This window comes from Leuciscus leuciscus, assembly GCF_965113295.1.
Source record: "Leuciscus leuciscus genome assembly, chromosome: 16".
Taxonomy (NCBI): domain Eukaryota; kingdom Metazoa; phylum Chordata; class Actinopteri; order Cypriniformes; family Leuciscidae; genus Leuciscus; species Leuciscus leuciscus.
The window spans coordinates 19,416,443-19,429,895 of record NC_138740.1 but is presented as its reverse complement, the minus strand read 5'-3'; the positions used below and the strand labels follow the sequence as shown (position 1 = coordinate 19,429,895).

General features: G+C 35.6%; 2 protein-coding genes across 2 annotated transcripts; both read left to right on the top strand.

The window, feature by feature from the left end:
• Positions 1–3,071: 3,071 nt before the first annotated feature.
• Positions 3,072–9,236, top strand: hnrnph1l (heterogeneous nuclear ribonucleoprotein H1, like). Its single transcript, XM_082141047.1, has 11 exons — positions 3,072–3,212; positions 3,678–3,785; positions 3,873–4,028; positions 4,478–4,621; positions 5,051–5,189; positions 7,430–7,611; positions 7,716–7,825; positions 7,920–8,055; positions 8,155–8,238; positions 8,467–8,565; positions 8,658–9,236. Exons 2-11 carry the CDS (start codon positions 3,701–3,703, stop codon positions 8,744–8,746), a joined length of 1,224 nt encoding a protein of 407 aa, XP_081997173.1. The 5' UTR covers positions 3,072–3,212; positions 3,678–3,700; the 3' UTR covers positions 8,747–9,236.
• A 721-nt stretch (positions 9,237–9,957) lies between these two features.
• hbegfb (heparin-binding EGF-like growth factor b) lies at positions 9,958–13,412 on the top strand. The gene is made up of 6 exons (XM_082141054.1): positions 9,958–10,142; positions 10,473–10,691; positions 11,195–11,384; positions 11,881–12,036; positions 12,132–12,220; positions 12,532–13,412. The coding sequence occupies exons 1-5, from the start codon at positions 10,100–10,102 to the stop codon at positions 12,199–12,201; spliced, it is 678 nt and encodes a 225-aa protein (XP_081997180.1). The 5' UTR covers positions 9,958–10,099; the 3' UTR covers positions 12,202–12,220; positions 12,532–13,412.
• The last annotated feature ends 41 nt before the right edge of the window (positions 13,413–13,453 follow it).

Below are 13,453 nucleotides of genomic sequence, written 5' to 3'. Positions count from 1 at the left end.
GATGGGAATAGATCTAAATACTTAAAAAAACTTCTCACGATTCGTTAATCTCGATAGCTGTAATAGTAAAAACGTTTATAATAGCTGTAAAAGTATTCGAGAGAGTTCCACATGTAATGCTAGCTATTTCATATGCAAGCATGTCAGCCAATCACAGCAGTGGGCGTTTACACTGAAGTCTCACAGCAGACACGCCCCTTCAAACAGAGTGTTCAAATCAGAGGCTAAAATGATATTAGCAATGAAATGGTACCAAAATAACGAAAACATAAAACTATTATTCATTTTAGATAGAGGTCATAACCTACATGTTAACTGACTAAATAACTAAATGCACTTTGTAATAGTTTTCTAAAGTAACCTCATCACTTGAAGGAACACTCATGTGCTGCGTTCCAGTCCACTTTAAGACACGCACTTGCGAACTTCCCTAAGCACTTCCCCTCGGGGGAATCCCTGCCGCCATTTTGAAGTGCGTTCCACTTCGTGAAGTGGACGAGGGACCACCAGTTTATATAGACAGACCCTCGTTTCCTCGATTTTGACCGAGGGAGCGAGTCTACTTCAAATGTACACTTCAGGCACCTATATGTCCCACAATGCAGTACGATTGTGACGTCACCACAGATCTCGTCTAATCACCACCACAACAGTCAACTCTATGATATATTAATGATTTTTATTTTTATTTTCATTTAAAACATCCCAAACACACATATAAACATTTGGATGCTGCATTAAAAGACGAAGTCGAACTGGAAGCCATGTTAATCTTGGAATAATACGGCCACCGTAGGAGTTAAAACGCCCTCGGAATTGAAAGAAACAGAAACTAATATTCACTGGGTAGTCATATACAAAGCTAGATCTGTGTCTGTCAAGAAGAGATGCTTAAATGAGAACACTAGTGTACTATTTATGAAGGCTATATCTTTAACACCAAACATATCTGCTGATTGGTACAGATTACTAATCTGGTGGGCTCAGATAATCCACGGTATATGAAAAATCCACAGAAGAATACTGACCGTCATGGGGAAATCTCAGAGTCAAACTAAGATACACCGGTGTTTATTTACTATTTTAATTCATTTTACTTGAATTCATTTTTATCTCTTTTAATTCCTTTTATAACTGTTTTAATTTCCACTGCTTTTATTTTGTGTCTATTTTCTATGCAAAGCGCTATAAATTGCTATAGTGTGATTATTATAATTGCTTTCTATGTAAAGCTTTTGAATAACTGTTTGCTTTTATTTTCCTTGCTTTTATTTTGTGATTATTTTTATTCCTCTCAATGTGAAGCACTTTGAATTGCCATAGTGTATGAAATGTGTTATATAAATAAACTTGCCTTGCCATTCTACAAACTTTGTATTCTTGTATAATTAACTATTATTGTTCAATAAATAATATTTGATATAAACCATATTGGCGTACCTGATTTTGAGAAATGGTATGTGTGTTAGACCGCTTAACATTGTGATTGCTATCAGGATATGAGGAGACTTTCAACCAGCATAATAAAAAAAAAAATGTTTGTAGACAATCACCTATTGCACCTCAGCATTTTCCAAACACTCGTCTCTTTATATGTTAAACATTCTGTATTGTTCAGGAGGGGCAGGTCCTCTATCCACCTTATTTTTATTTACTTTTTAATGCCAAGGTATCAAAAATACAAGTAGCCTACATAGCAAAAATGTTACATACAATTAAATGATAATAAAATCCATAATTTATACATGGGCCTATATATACATAGAAAAACAGAACAGAAAACTTTAATGAAATAAATTAAAAAGTTGAAACAAGGTTATTGTCTTAAGAGCTTTAAGATTCTTGGATGATGAGATATTTTGGATGTACTGTTGGACCTCTCCTAAAAACAATGAGTAAAGGATTTTGAAGTGAGAATTTACAAGTAGCAATAACAGATTAATAATAAAGTATTCATTAATTGTAGCTTTTTGTATATTAAAGAAGCAAAACATTACATCCTTAAAAAACAAAGAGAAACAAGCACATTGCAGTTGATAAAATGAGAAAATTCGTCCCAAAATGGTTGTGTGTGAGGACAATCCCAGAAGATATGAGGAGCAGTTTCATCAGGGGCACCACAGAAAGAACATCTGACTTAAACCTTTTCGAAAGAGCTTTAGCAGGGTAAGATTTGTGTAATAATTTGAATGAAATTTCTCTAACCTTGTTGTTAGTTATTGTGTATTTCAAAGGCAGAGTCCATACTTTTTTTTGGGTTTCGGGATTAAAGTAATTAAACCTTCAGTGAGAGTTGGGAGGAGCGTCTCATTCTGTATGCTTTCTTCAAAGATCTTAAGTAAAAAAGGTGATAATTCTTTAGAAAACTACGGTTGTAGAACTCTGCGATAAGCCCGTCAGTTCCGGGTGATTTATTGTTTTTAAGTTCTATAATTGAGTCATTAACTTCTAATAAAGGAATTTCACTATCGCAGAGGTTTCTATCATTACCCAAAATAGTCTTGCAATTTTTAATAGATTCAAGAAAAGTACATGCCTCTTCAGAATAATTTTGATGGTAAAGATTACAGTAAAAGTTGACGGTTATTAGTCACTGTCCCATCAATATCTAGAGATTCAATTAATGAGGTTCTTAAACGACTCTTTTCTGATCTGAAAAAATATGCTGTGCTTCCTCTATCCATTTTTTTATAGTGACATATTTTTAGTGTCATAACCATTGACGGTCATAATAGATAAATACCCCACGTATGAGACAAAGCGGCCGATGATATTATACAGTTTAACATAATTTACATCAAATGTTTCTTTAAATATAACATTTTTTATTTATTTTTTGCTAATAATGTATAACAAAAAAGTTTTTTTTATAATAAAACTAGCTGCACATAGTTTTGCATAACATTATTATTGCTTTGCTTAAAACGGCTTAAAATATGTAGTTTTAGGTGCCCTATGTGGTATAAAGTAGCAAAGTGTGAAACTTTTAGCCCACAAGTATAAAAACATATACGCAGTAGTAATAACCTAACAACAATGATATTTAAGCAAAATAAATTCCAGGTTTAGCAACTAGAAGCAACACGTTGGTTCCGAATGCGGAAGTGGGCGTGGACACTCACCGGAAGTTGTAATGAACCTGCGCTGAATGAGAATCAGAGAAACGTTTAAACGTGACCACGCCGAGCGGAGAAAATATCAATTATACCAAGGTATCAGTTCCATTATTCTTTTTCAGAAAAATCTAGTTCGCAACGCACCGTTTAAACGTTGTTTCACAGGTTTAATTCCTGTTTGCGTTAAAGGAGTGTTTGATGTGAAGCTGCCGGCCTTTGAAGGCCTACATGCGCTCTTTGTTTCGCTACTAGCCGTTTATCTGTCCTAATGCGCCTCCACAAGAGAGTCGGTAGATGCTGTTTTTTTCCATTGTAAACACTAGCAGTCAGGAATTAAAATGATGTAACATTTAAAGCTGCTCCCGAGCTAGCTTCCACTAAAGCTTGAAGTGGTGTGGACACCACAATTATAAACGCTAAAAATAGTCCGTGTGCTTGAAGTTTCTGTTTCATTTCAGTCACTGACTAGAGTGTTTTATAACTATTTGTCTTCTTCAGTAGTAATGCTTGAGCTGTGAACGTTTTTCTTTCCATTGTTTACTAATCTATGTGTTTCTCTAGCTTAAAACACATTCATTGTTATCATGGCTGATGATGAAGGATTTGTCGTCCGTGTTCGAGGTTTACCTTGGTCGTGCTCTGTAGAAGAAGTTTCCCGGTTTTTTTCAGGTAAGAATGTGGAGTCTTCATACCGATCCTCATAATACCCTTATTATTGCTTAGAAGTTAACAGAAAGTTAAAACTTTTGTTTTCAGGCTGCAAAATTGCCAACAATGGAACAGCCATTCATTTCACATACACAAGAGAAGGCAGACCGAGTGGAGAAGCGTTTGTGGAGCTGGAGTCAGAGGACGACCTGAAAATGGCAGTCAAAAAAGACAGAGAATCAATGGGGCATCGATATGTGGAAGGTATGAAATTCAGAATCTGTAGAATTGTTTACGCTATCATTCAAAAGTTTGGGTCTGTACTAGGGATGCGCCGATGTAACAGCCGAAACTGATTAGCAATTCATTTTTTTACTTCAAAAACAACTGATGATCAGGGCCGATTATATCCTGTCAAGCAAAAGGAAGTGGAAAAACGTGTCAGACTGATAATGTGTGTAATGAAAATGTCTCTTGTTGATCATGTGACACTGAAGACTGGAGTAATGCTGATTTACCATCACAGAAATTATAATTTAAAATGTATCAAACACAGTTATTTTAAATTGTAATATTGTACAAATTTACTGATCTTACTATATTGTTAATCAAATAAATGCAGCCTTGGAGAGACCTCTTAAAAAAAAAAACTAGCCGACCCCAGACTTTTGAAAGGTAGTTTTCAATTGTCCTCTTTATGCTCTTTTTCTCAGTATTCAAATCAAACAATGTGGAAATGGACTGGGTTATGAAGCACACTGGTCCGAACTGTCCAGAAACGGAGGGGGATGGACTGGTCAGATTGCGCGGCCTTCCTTTTGGATGTAGCAAGGAGGAGATTGTGCAGTTTTTCTCAGGTATATTCAAACTCTTTCCTGCAGCCCTTCACATAGTCATCGGGAGAGGTAATGGCCAAGCGTAGTCCTCATTGAGGTGAATTTGACCATTCCCATGGTTGCTAGAATAATTTGGTACATTGATTTCGTTAGTTAATCCAGCATTGTTGTTCCAAATTATTCTGCTACATTAGGGATATTACCTTTTTAGCTACCAACTCTTGGGATGGCCACTTTATCAAGTCTAAGCCAAGTTAGTGGAACGCTTGCCTTCTTGTAGGCCATGTTCCCAAGTGGTGGAACTCTCCCAGTAGGATTCATTGCAATATGCCTTTTTTGTTTTATGTTTTTTTTATTTTAATTCAAGAAAAGAACAAAGCAACACTTGTAAATGGGCATGTGGATTTATTTAATATGTCCCCGTTGGGGTTATCTGTCCTTGGGTTGAAGGGTTGGAAATCGTGCCAAATGGGATAACATTGCCGGTGGACTTCCAGGGGAGGAGTACGGGGGAGGCCTTCGTGCAGTTTGCTTCACAGGATATAGCTGAAAAGGCTCTAAAGAAACACAAGGAAAGAATAGGGCACAGGTGGGGATGGATGGTTGGATGGTTAAGCTGTTTTTCATTTGGTAAACACTTACTACAGTAAACATTTTAAGTGGTATGCAACATGAACTTACACACGCCACACGGACATGCAAACGTCTTTACCAGAGGGCTCGCAGGGCCTTGATGGAGTCCTACTGTTTTGTTTTCTTATGTGTTTATTTGTGAGAAGTCATCAATGCTGAAAGAAAATGTCTGGATTCAAAAAGGCTGAATGCATGTGTAGCAATGGTGCACTTAAGCATCATGGGATTTTCTAATTCTCAAGCACACAAACGTGTGCCTTGCAGCAGCCAGTTTGAATACCATTTTAGACTGGATCCTGTAATGGGTCTCTATTTACTGTCATACTGAAGTAAGCGTTAGAGTTTAATGCATGAACGGCACAGCAAAATTTTACGTCGTTTAATACTTAGAATTCTGCCATTTTTGGGATACAGAAAAGTGTTATAAGTATAGTCAGTGCTGGGTAGATTACTTACAAATTGTAGTCCATTACTGAATTCAAATTACATGAAAATTGCAGGTAGTGACATGATCGGTTACGCTACACATTTTAGGTTGTTCTACTTTTTCATTACTTTTTTACCTAACTCAACTACTGAAGCTTGCTTCTGCCAGAGAATAAAAAAAAGAAAGTTAATTGCAATCTTTTTTATATCCCACAATTCTGTTTATATGTAGACTCAGAATTGCGAGATTTAAAGTCAAAATTGCAAATTATAAACTCAGAATTGTGAGATATAAACTTGGAAAGGGCTGCACAATATTGGAAGAAAACAAAAGTTTTTCTGCAATATATTTTGAAAACAATTTCACCAGATGACTTGACCTCTATTTGGAAAGAATTAATCATTCTAGAATGATTGGGTGATTTTGTAGGGGAGTGAATCTGCATAGAAAATAACAAATTGCAAGCATAGATAAATATAATAGAACAAAGATTCAAATGAAATAAGCAGTGCTCTCTGTTTTTCAGGTAAGTCTTAACCGTTTTCAGGTACAGAAATTGAATAGTCAAATGTAAAATAACACTTCATAGTCTTCACTGTGTAAATTAACTATAATTATTATTTGTTAAAGCTACAGTAAGTGATTTTTCTCTTTGTATTTTGTTTGATTAACACCGACAGCAGCAGGAATATTAGGCTGCTGTCACAATCCAATATACTGACACGCATCCCTTTTCTTTCTCAATTATTTACATTCACGTAAGCCATAAGTGACTCTGTTTATGAGGATACTCACAAAGATGTGCATTTTGACATAATTTTGCATGTGTGCTATAATAATGTAAAACTTGTGCAAGTGATAAGCTTTCACTCTGTGATGGTTAATCTTTACAGTTAATCCGAGAATCACGCACATCCTGCAATGTGAGACTCCCCGATTTGCACATCGTGATATCGATGCTAAACTGATATTTATTGTGCAGCCTTAAGCTTGGAATTGGAATATGAAATGTCTCTAACTCTTAAAAACAAAAAAAACATTTTGCTTCCATATTTATTACATTGATTTGAATAGGATTATCCTGTACCATAGTGATATACATTTTCAAAGAGAACGAAACAATTTTCTCTTTAAATGTATTAACAACATAAAGTGCATTAAACATTACGTCAGTGTTTTCCAAACTGGAGTTTGTGAAGGAACTGCAGATGGTTTGTAAGTTGATGAAAAGGTAAAAATGAAACCATAAAAATATCAAAAGAAAACCCACAAAAGAAAAAATATTTTAAAAAAATGATGCTATGTGGCCTCTGACTCATGCAATACCATAAAACTGGAAGATTTTTGTCAAAATATTTATAGACAAGCAATCTGCAGTTTTAGAAAGAAAAATTGAAAAAAAAGAATTGGTGAGAGAAAGTTACGAATTGACTGCCGTTTTGTAAATATTAAGTAATCATCTAATCAAGTATTTATTTATTTTAATCTGATAACTGTTACTACCCAGCACTGGGTATATTTAAAAATGTATATAAAATAAGGGCCCAATGTTCTTTTATAAATCTAGAAGTTGAGACAATTCTGTGAAATGGATGGTATCAAGAAAACTTGTTATTGAGCTCTCAAATGCATGGATATTTATACATGTTGAGCAGGTGAAGGTCCACTTGTTTGTTTTATTTTTTTTTGCAATCCATTTAACTCCTGAACAGGAGTGTTTTGTGATGAGTTCATGCATTGCACCTTAGTGCTAATCTGTATGTTTGTAGGTACATTGAGATCTTTAAGAGCAGCCGAGCTGAAGTGAGGACACATTACGAGCCCCCGCGTAAAGGCATGGGCATGCAGAGACCTGGACCTTATGACCGACCCAGCGGAGGAGGCCGGGGCTACAATGGCATGAGTCGCGGGGGATCCTTTGACCGGGTGCGACGGGGCGGATACGGTGGAGGTAAGACCAGCTTCTTTAGAAGATGTGCCATATTTTTGTGCTTTAGCACGTACTTGCTTAGAATTTGCTTGTGTATTTTTATTTATTTTAATTTTTTTAAATAGGAGTATCAGATGGGCGTTATGGTGATGGTGGTAATTTTCAGAGTACCACAGGGCATTGTGTTCATATGAGGGGACTCCCTTACAGGGCAACAGAACCTGACATCTACAATGTAAGTTGCCACTGTTTGATTTGCTTGATCTTATATGAACATTTCATTTGTAAAAGTATAATAATTGGGTGTTAAATACACTTTTTCTGTGCAGTTTTTCTCTCCTCTGAACCCGGTGCGTGTGCACATTGAGGTTGGTCCAGATGGGCGAGTAACCGGTGAGGCTGATGTGGAATTTGCGACACATGAAGATGCAGTAGCTGCAATGTCAAAGGACAAAGCAAACATGCGTAAGTTAGGTGTATTCTGACTTGTTTTTGTGTTATTGATGTTAAATGTGGGAATTTTATTTTCCAATCTTAAATGTCTGTTTAAATCTTTGTTTTCAGAACACCGTTATGTTGAGTTATTCTTAAACTCAACAGCAGGAGGCAGTAATGGGAGCTACGGAGGGCAGATGATGAGCGGAATGGGTAAGTTATTAGTTCAACTACTCTAGCTTTTTATATAAAGGGGAACTTGCAGTGATATTAATATCAAAATAAAACACCATGCAGCAGTCATGTCTTATTCTCTATTTCTAAACTCTTTAAATGGTTGTACAGATGAAGCAGCTGACATGAGGTTGAGACTTAACTAGTGCTTATTAAATGTGTATAACATTTGTATTATTATAACAGTGTAATATTTGTTCTTTCTAGGAAACCAGTCTTCTTATGGGCATGGAGGGCAGCAGATGAGTGGAGGCTACACTGGAGGGTACAGCAACCAGTCTAGCATGGGAGGCTACAATGACTACAGTGCGTTTTAACTTTGTACTATCATTTAATGTGTATTTTCAAATTTTGCACACTTACCTGGTTCTCACATGTGTATTCCTGTACCTCAACAGATAGCCAGGGTGGAATGAACAACAGTTATTATGGCGGCAGCCGTGGCTCAGTCGGCATGAATGGCATGGGAGGAGGCTGGGGCATGTAGATGCACCTAAAATAATATATTTTAGTGTCGGTTTGTCTCGATTCTGCTGAGGCCGTCTGTTTTTTTGTTCTTTGTGATGACGACTATGGGAAGAATCAGATTCACTCCTTGCCCACCTGCACTCTGAACCTCAACGTTGGAATCCGTATTATATTTCCTGCAATTCCTGAGTTGAAGGGTCAGCCGTTGAGCTCAAGCCGTGGCGATTGTCCAGTAATGCTTGTAAATATCCTCCATACATATGGTTCACTTCAGAGACTGTAGAACACCAGCCTCGCATGGCATGAGGTGCTGCAACTCCACTTTTTATAATGCGGAAAGAACTTTGTTGAAATTGATTTTTTTTTAAACTGGAAAATGTTTTTCTTTTCTTGTCTGGCTACTTCACAACATGAATATTTTAATTTTCATTATTGTAGATGTCGCAATTGCATCTATTGGTCTGTCTTTGACTTCTCATATGTATGGTAAATAAACATTCACAAATGTATTCTCTGCTTCATGCACATTATTTTGTCTTAAAGTAAAGGTCCAACAATAAACTATATTTTAAAGACTAACCAAATTAGTAGATTTTAGATTTTAATTTTTTTTTGGCACCTCATGACTATAAAAGTGTTTGAATCTATAGTAAGATTTATGTTTGCATTTTGTCAGATTATTTTTGAGCACAAGGTGGTGCCAGTGATCCCACTGAGGTTAATTAAAATAATTTAATAAACTTAATCATGAACATGAAAAAAATAAATACGCAAATGCATGTGTTTAAAAGTAGTCAGTGAATTTAGACCTTTTTTGTTTAAACTCTGCCTTCAAACTTTTTAACCTCTGATATTTTTCTAAAAACATCATTGGCGCACAGATAGAAAACTATAACATTTTGAAAATTTCAGTTTAAGCATGTATAGCAGTTCCAAACCTGTGGACCAGCAACGAGTTGGTCATACCAGTTTAAGTTTAATATGGTTTTGGAACATGATAGTAGGTCAACCATCTTCACCTAGTAACTAGTTACAATAAAACGGGACAATAAAACATCAGTAACATTACTTATCCCCTCATATTAACGACTTGACTAATTATGAATCAATCTACCTCAATATAAGCGTTGGCTTTTTATGAGTTGGATTGATTAGGTGTGGCTGGACAGTGATTCATAGGAAATGTGTGTCGTCGTCGTAGGTCTATATAACCATCGGCGCGCGCTCTTGATTCCAGCTCGCAGCACGAGCCTTTTGACACAGTCCCCAGCACGCGCATTTGCGTGCAGGTCGCGGTCGGTGCTGGAGGCACGGAGGTTCAGTGAGACCAACTTCTGATCTTCCAATATCTCGGATTGTACTTAAAAGGAATATGGATAAGTTGCGGATTTTGATCTTTCTCTCCTATTGTCTCGGTGAGTGTTTAAAACAATGGCTTTTTAATCAAATATGCTGTTATAACTTTCACGCGGACCTGCCCAATATTTGGCACTTGGTGGGTTCTAGGGAGTCACGTATTTTTTTTTTATAATGATTTCTTGCTTCAGTGTTAATCTAACCACTTTGGACACATTACTGGTTTTGTTCCCTATTTATTAGTGATTTATTTAACATTTTACATACACTGTATCTAATCACCACCAGCTTTATTGCCATTGTGTTTATCTTCTACATTTTTACTGTATCTACTAAGATACACAAAATATGTGTTTTAGATATATAAAAAGTGTCTTGTTCTGTTCCAGTGTTACTCAAGGTGTGCAGTGGTGCCTCTGTGGACAGGTATGAGAGTGGCAAACTCAGAACAACAGTGGTCAACCTCTTTCACACTCTAGAGAAAACAAACACAACAGGCCACCAGGTCCACAATGAGACAAATGTGTATCGTGATGATGAAGATAATGAAAATTATGAGGATGATTATCTCTCTGGAGATTATGACGATGACCTTAACGTGCCAAAAGGTAGAGTTGCTTCTTTTTACTGATTGTATTATTTTTTTTTTTTTAAGTTAGTGCTGTCAAATTGATAAATCGCGATAAATCACATATAACTTAAAAAATTGTGTTCATACATATATGATATTTAACACAAACTTTTATGTTAGATGCGATAATCACGATTAATCGATTTGCCGGCACTATTTTAAGTGGTCAACTAATATGTTTTTAATGCCCAAAGCTGATACCAATATCTTATGAATTTCAATAAACACCATTTTACACAACAAGTACTCAACAAAATAAATAAATAAAAAGGCAGATTTTGGAATGACAGTATGGGCACTTCTGTTAAATTGTATTAACAAATCATATAAAATATGATATCATATTTTATTATAAAAGAAAAACTAAGTGCTGTGTACTTCTGCAGGAAATGCAAGTAACATTTTTATTCAATGAGAGCGTAAGACCTGTTATTATTAGATCATCACTGACTGACATCACTGTCCTTTCTTGCTCAACAGTGGCATTTTCCACCAAACCCAAACATCCGTCGATGATGCCCACAACTGAGAAGAAGACAAGAAAAGGAAAAAGGAGGGGCAAAGGAAAAGGCAAGGGGAGAAAGAAGAACCCCTGCCTCGGGGAATACAAAGATTTCTGCATTCATGGAGTGTGTCAGCATCTGAAGGAGTTGCACATTCATTCTTGTGTGTAAGTTTCATGCAGTGCGTTTGTTCTTTTTCCACCTTTTGTTGATAAAAAATAAATAAATTTGTCGTTCCACCTGATATTCCTGTAGCTCAAACAGTAGAGCGTCGGCGCTTGCAACGCCAATGTCATGGGTTTGATTCCCAGGGAAAGCAAGAACTGATAAGAATGTAAAATGTGTACCGTCGCTTTGAATAAAAGCGTCTGCCAAATGCGTAAATGTAAAATAGTTGTTAGCAAAGGCTTAACATTTACATTTATTAATTTAGCAGACGCTTTTATCCAAAGCACCTTACAAATGAGGAACGATTAAAAGACATGCAGTTAATCATAAGAAACCAACAATATCAGCAATTCTACAAGATACAGTTTCAACAGTAGATCAGAATAGCACAAAATTAAGTAGAACAATAATAGACATTGCTTTTATAGAATAGGAACTGAATTGATCTCTCTCCAGTTGCACTGATTTTGAACTTTTGAATGATCTTTCTTCCAGATGTGAAGCCGGTTACTCAGGGGAGAGATGTCATTTATTCACCCTACCATCAGCTAAGGTGGAACAGCGTTACAGCAGGACCACAGCTCTAGCTGTCGTGGCAGCGGTTCTGTCCCTCATGTGTCTCACAATCATTGCTATTCTGCTGGCACTAAGGTATGTCACCGTGAATCAGCTTTGTATTATTCTCATTCATTAAACTGTTAATGTTTTACAAACTTCCTAAGATATCCAGCATTCTGTTCTTACAGGTACCACAAAAAAGATGACGCTGATGTAGAAAGTGAAGAAAAGGTCAAACTTGAGGCAATGTCAATATAGTAGCGATGAGGAAAGAAAGGTAAATAGCTCTCAATGAATGCTGAAATTTGTCTATTTGTTCAATATAATGTTATATATATATATATATATTAGTGCTGGCAAATCGATTAATAGCATCTAACATAAAAGTTTGTGTTTATATAAATATATTTTTATATATTATATACATATGTGTGTGCATGTCTGTGTATGTTTGTTTACACACACACACACACATACATATATATTGTATATATAATCTATATATATATATATATATATATATATATATATATACACATTATAATTCTTTATATAATATTTTTAATAATATTGATTGTTGTTTTACAGGATGAAGAAAGTCAAAACAACACGTGACCCATGGATAGATGGCATTATGGCTGAGGAGCAGGGGCATCATTTCTACATTTTTTCCAGTGGCTTTCATTACTTTTCAAAAATGTTCAAGGTTTCAAAAATCCTTTCAAGTGGATCCTACATACCTGATGTCCTGCAATTATGGGGGCTGTCTACATTGGCATGAAGGACGTTTTGAACACTGCTTCCTTGTACAGAACAATGTTCTTCCACCTGGAGAACATACAGAGAGGACTTAACCGGATGAATGTATTGCAACATCAATCAAGTTGCTTTTTTATTCGTTGCTTATTTATTTATTTTTAAAATAGGTGTTTCTGGTTCATCCCATCATTCTGAATCTATAGTACTGTCAGAAACGCCACAAAGCATTTGTAATTATTTATTTATAATATATTAGTATTTATTTTGATACGTAACGATTTTGTGTTCTGAATGCACTGTAAGTTTTGTAAATGTGTTTTTATTGTATGGATATTTATTATCGATAGATACAATCAAATAATGTTGTAATAGGACTGAAGTTGCATCACAGACTTTACGATCATATATGGAAGACCCTCCAATAAAGTGTCAATAATATTACTGCTAAACTGTGAAAAACTGATTTACAGAGCTCAAAAAAATGGAGGATTGTCAGAGGCAGGGCTCTGTAGGTCTCGTATCTGTATTACTGAGAAAGTGTAGCTTAAATTAAGTGAAAATAAAATTGAGAATTTTAATCAAAGCATTTTTTTGAAGTACTATGTGTAACAAAATAACACAATTTAATTGACTAATTTCAAGCAATGATAACCAAACATTTTCCATCAATGATATTACTGTTGTTTGACTTTAATAAACAATTATTGTCACATTGTGAGTCTGTGATCATGTTTTTAGTGTTTATATTGGA

Bases quoted from the DNA above. Each gene is read 5' to 3' on its own strand.
- hnrnph1l (XM_082141047.1), top strand. From the start codon at position 3,701: ATGGCTGATGATGAAGGATTTGTCGTCCGTGTTCGAGGTTTACCTTGG. The intron at 4,029-4,477 runs GTATGAAATTCA...TCTTTTTCTCAG, and splicing joins GGGGCATCGATATGTGGAAG to TATTCAAATCAAACAATGTG. The intron at 8,566-8,657 runs GTGCGTTTTAAC...GTACCTCAACAG, and splicing joins GGGAGGCTACAATGACTACA to ATAGCCAGGGTGGAATGAAC.
- hbegfb (XM_082141054.1), top strand. From the start codon at position 10,100: ATGGATAAGTTGCGGATTTTGATCTTTCTCTCCTATTGTCTCG. The intron at 10,692-11,194 runs GTAGAGTTGCTT...CTTGCTCAACAG, and splicing joins TGACCTTAACGTGCCAAAAG to TGGCATTTTCCACCAAACCC. The intron at 11,385-11,880 runs GTAAGTTTCATG...TCTTTCTTCCAG, and splicing joins TTGCACATTCATTCTTGTGT to ATGTGAAGCCGGTTACTCAG.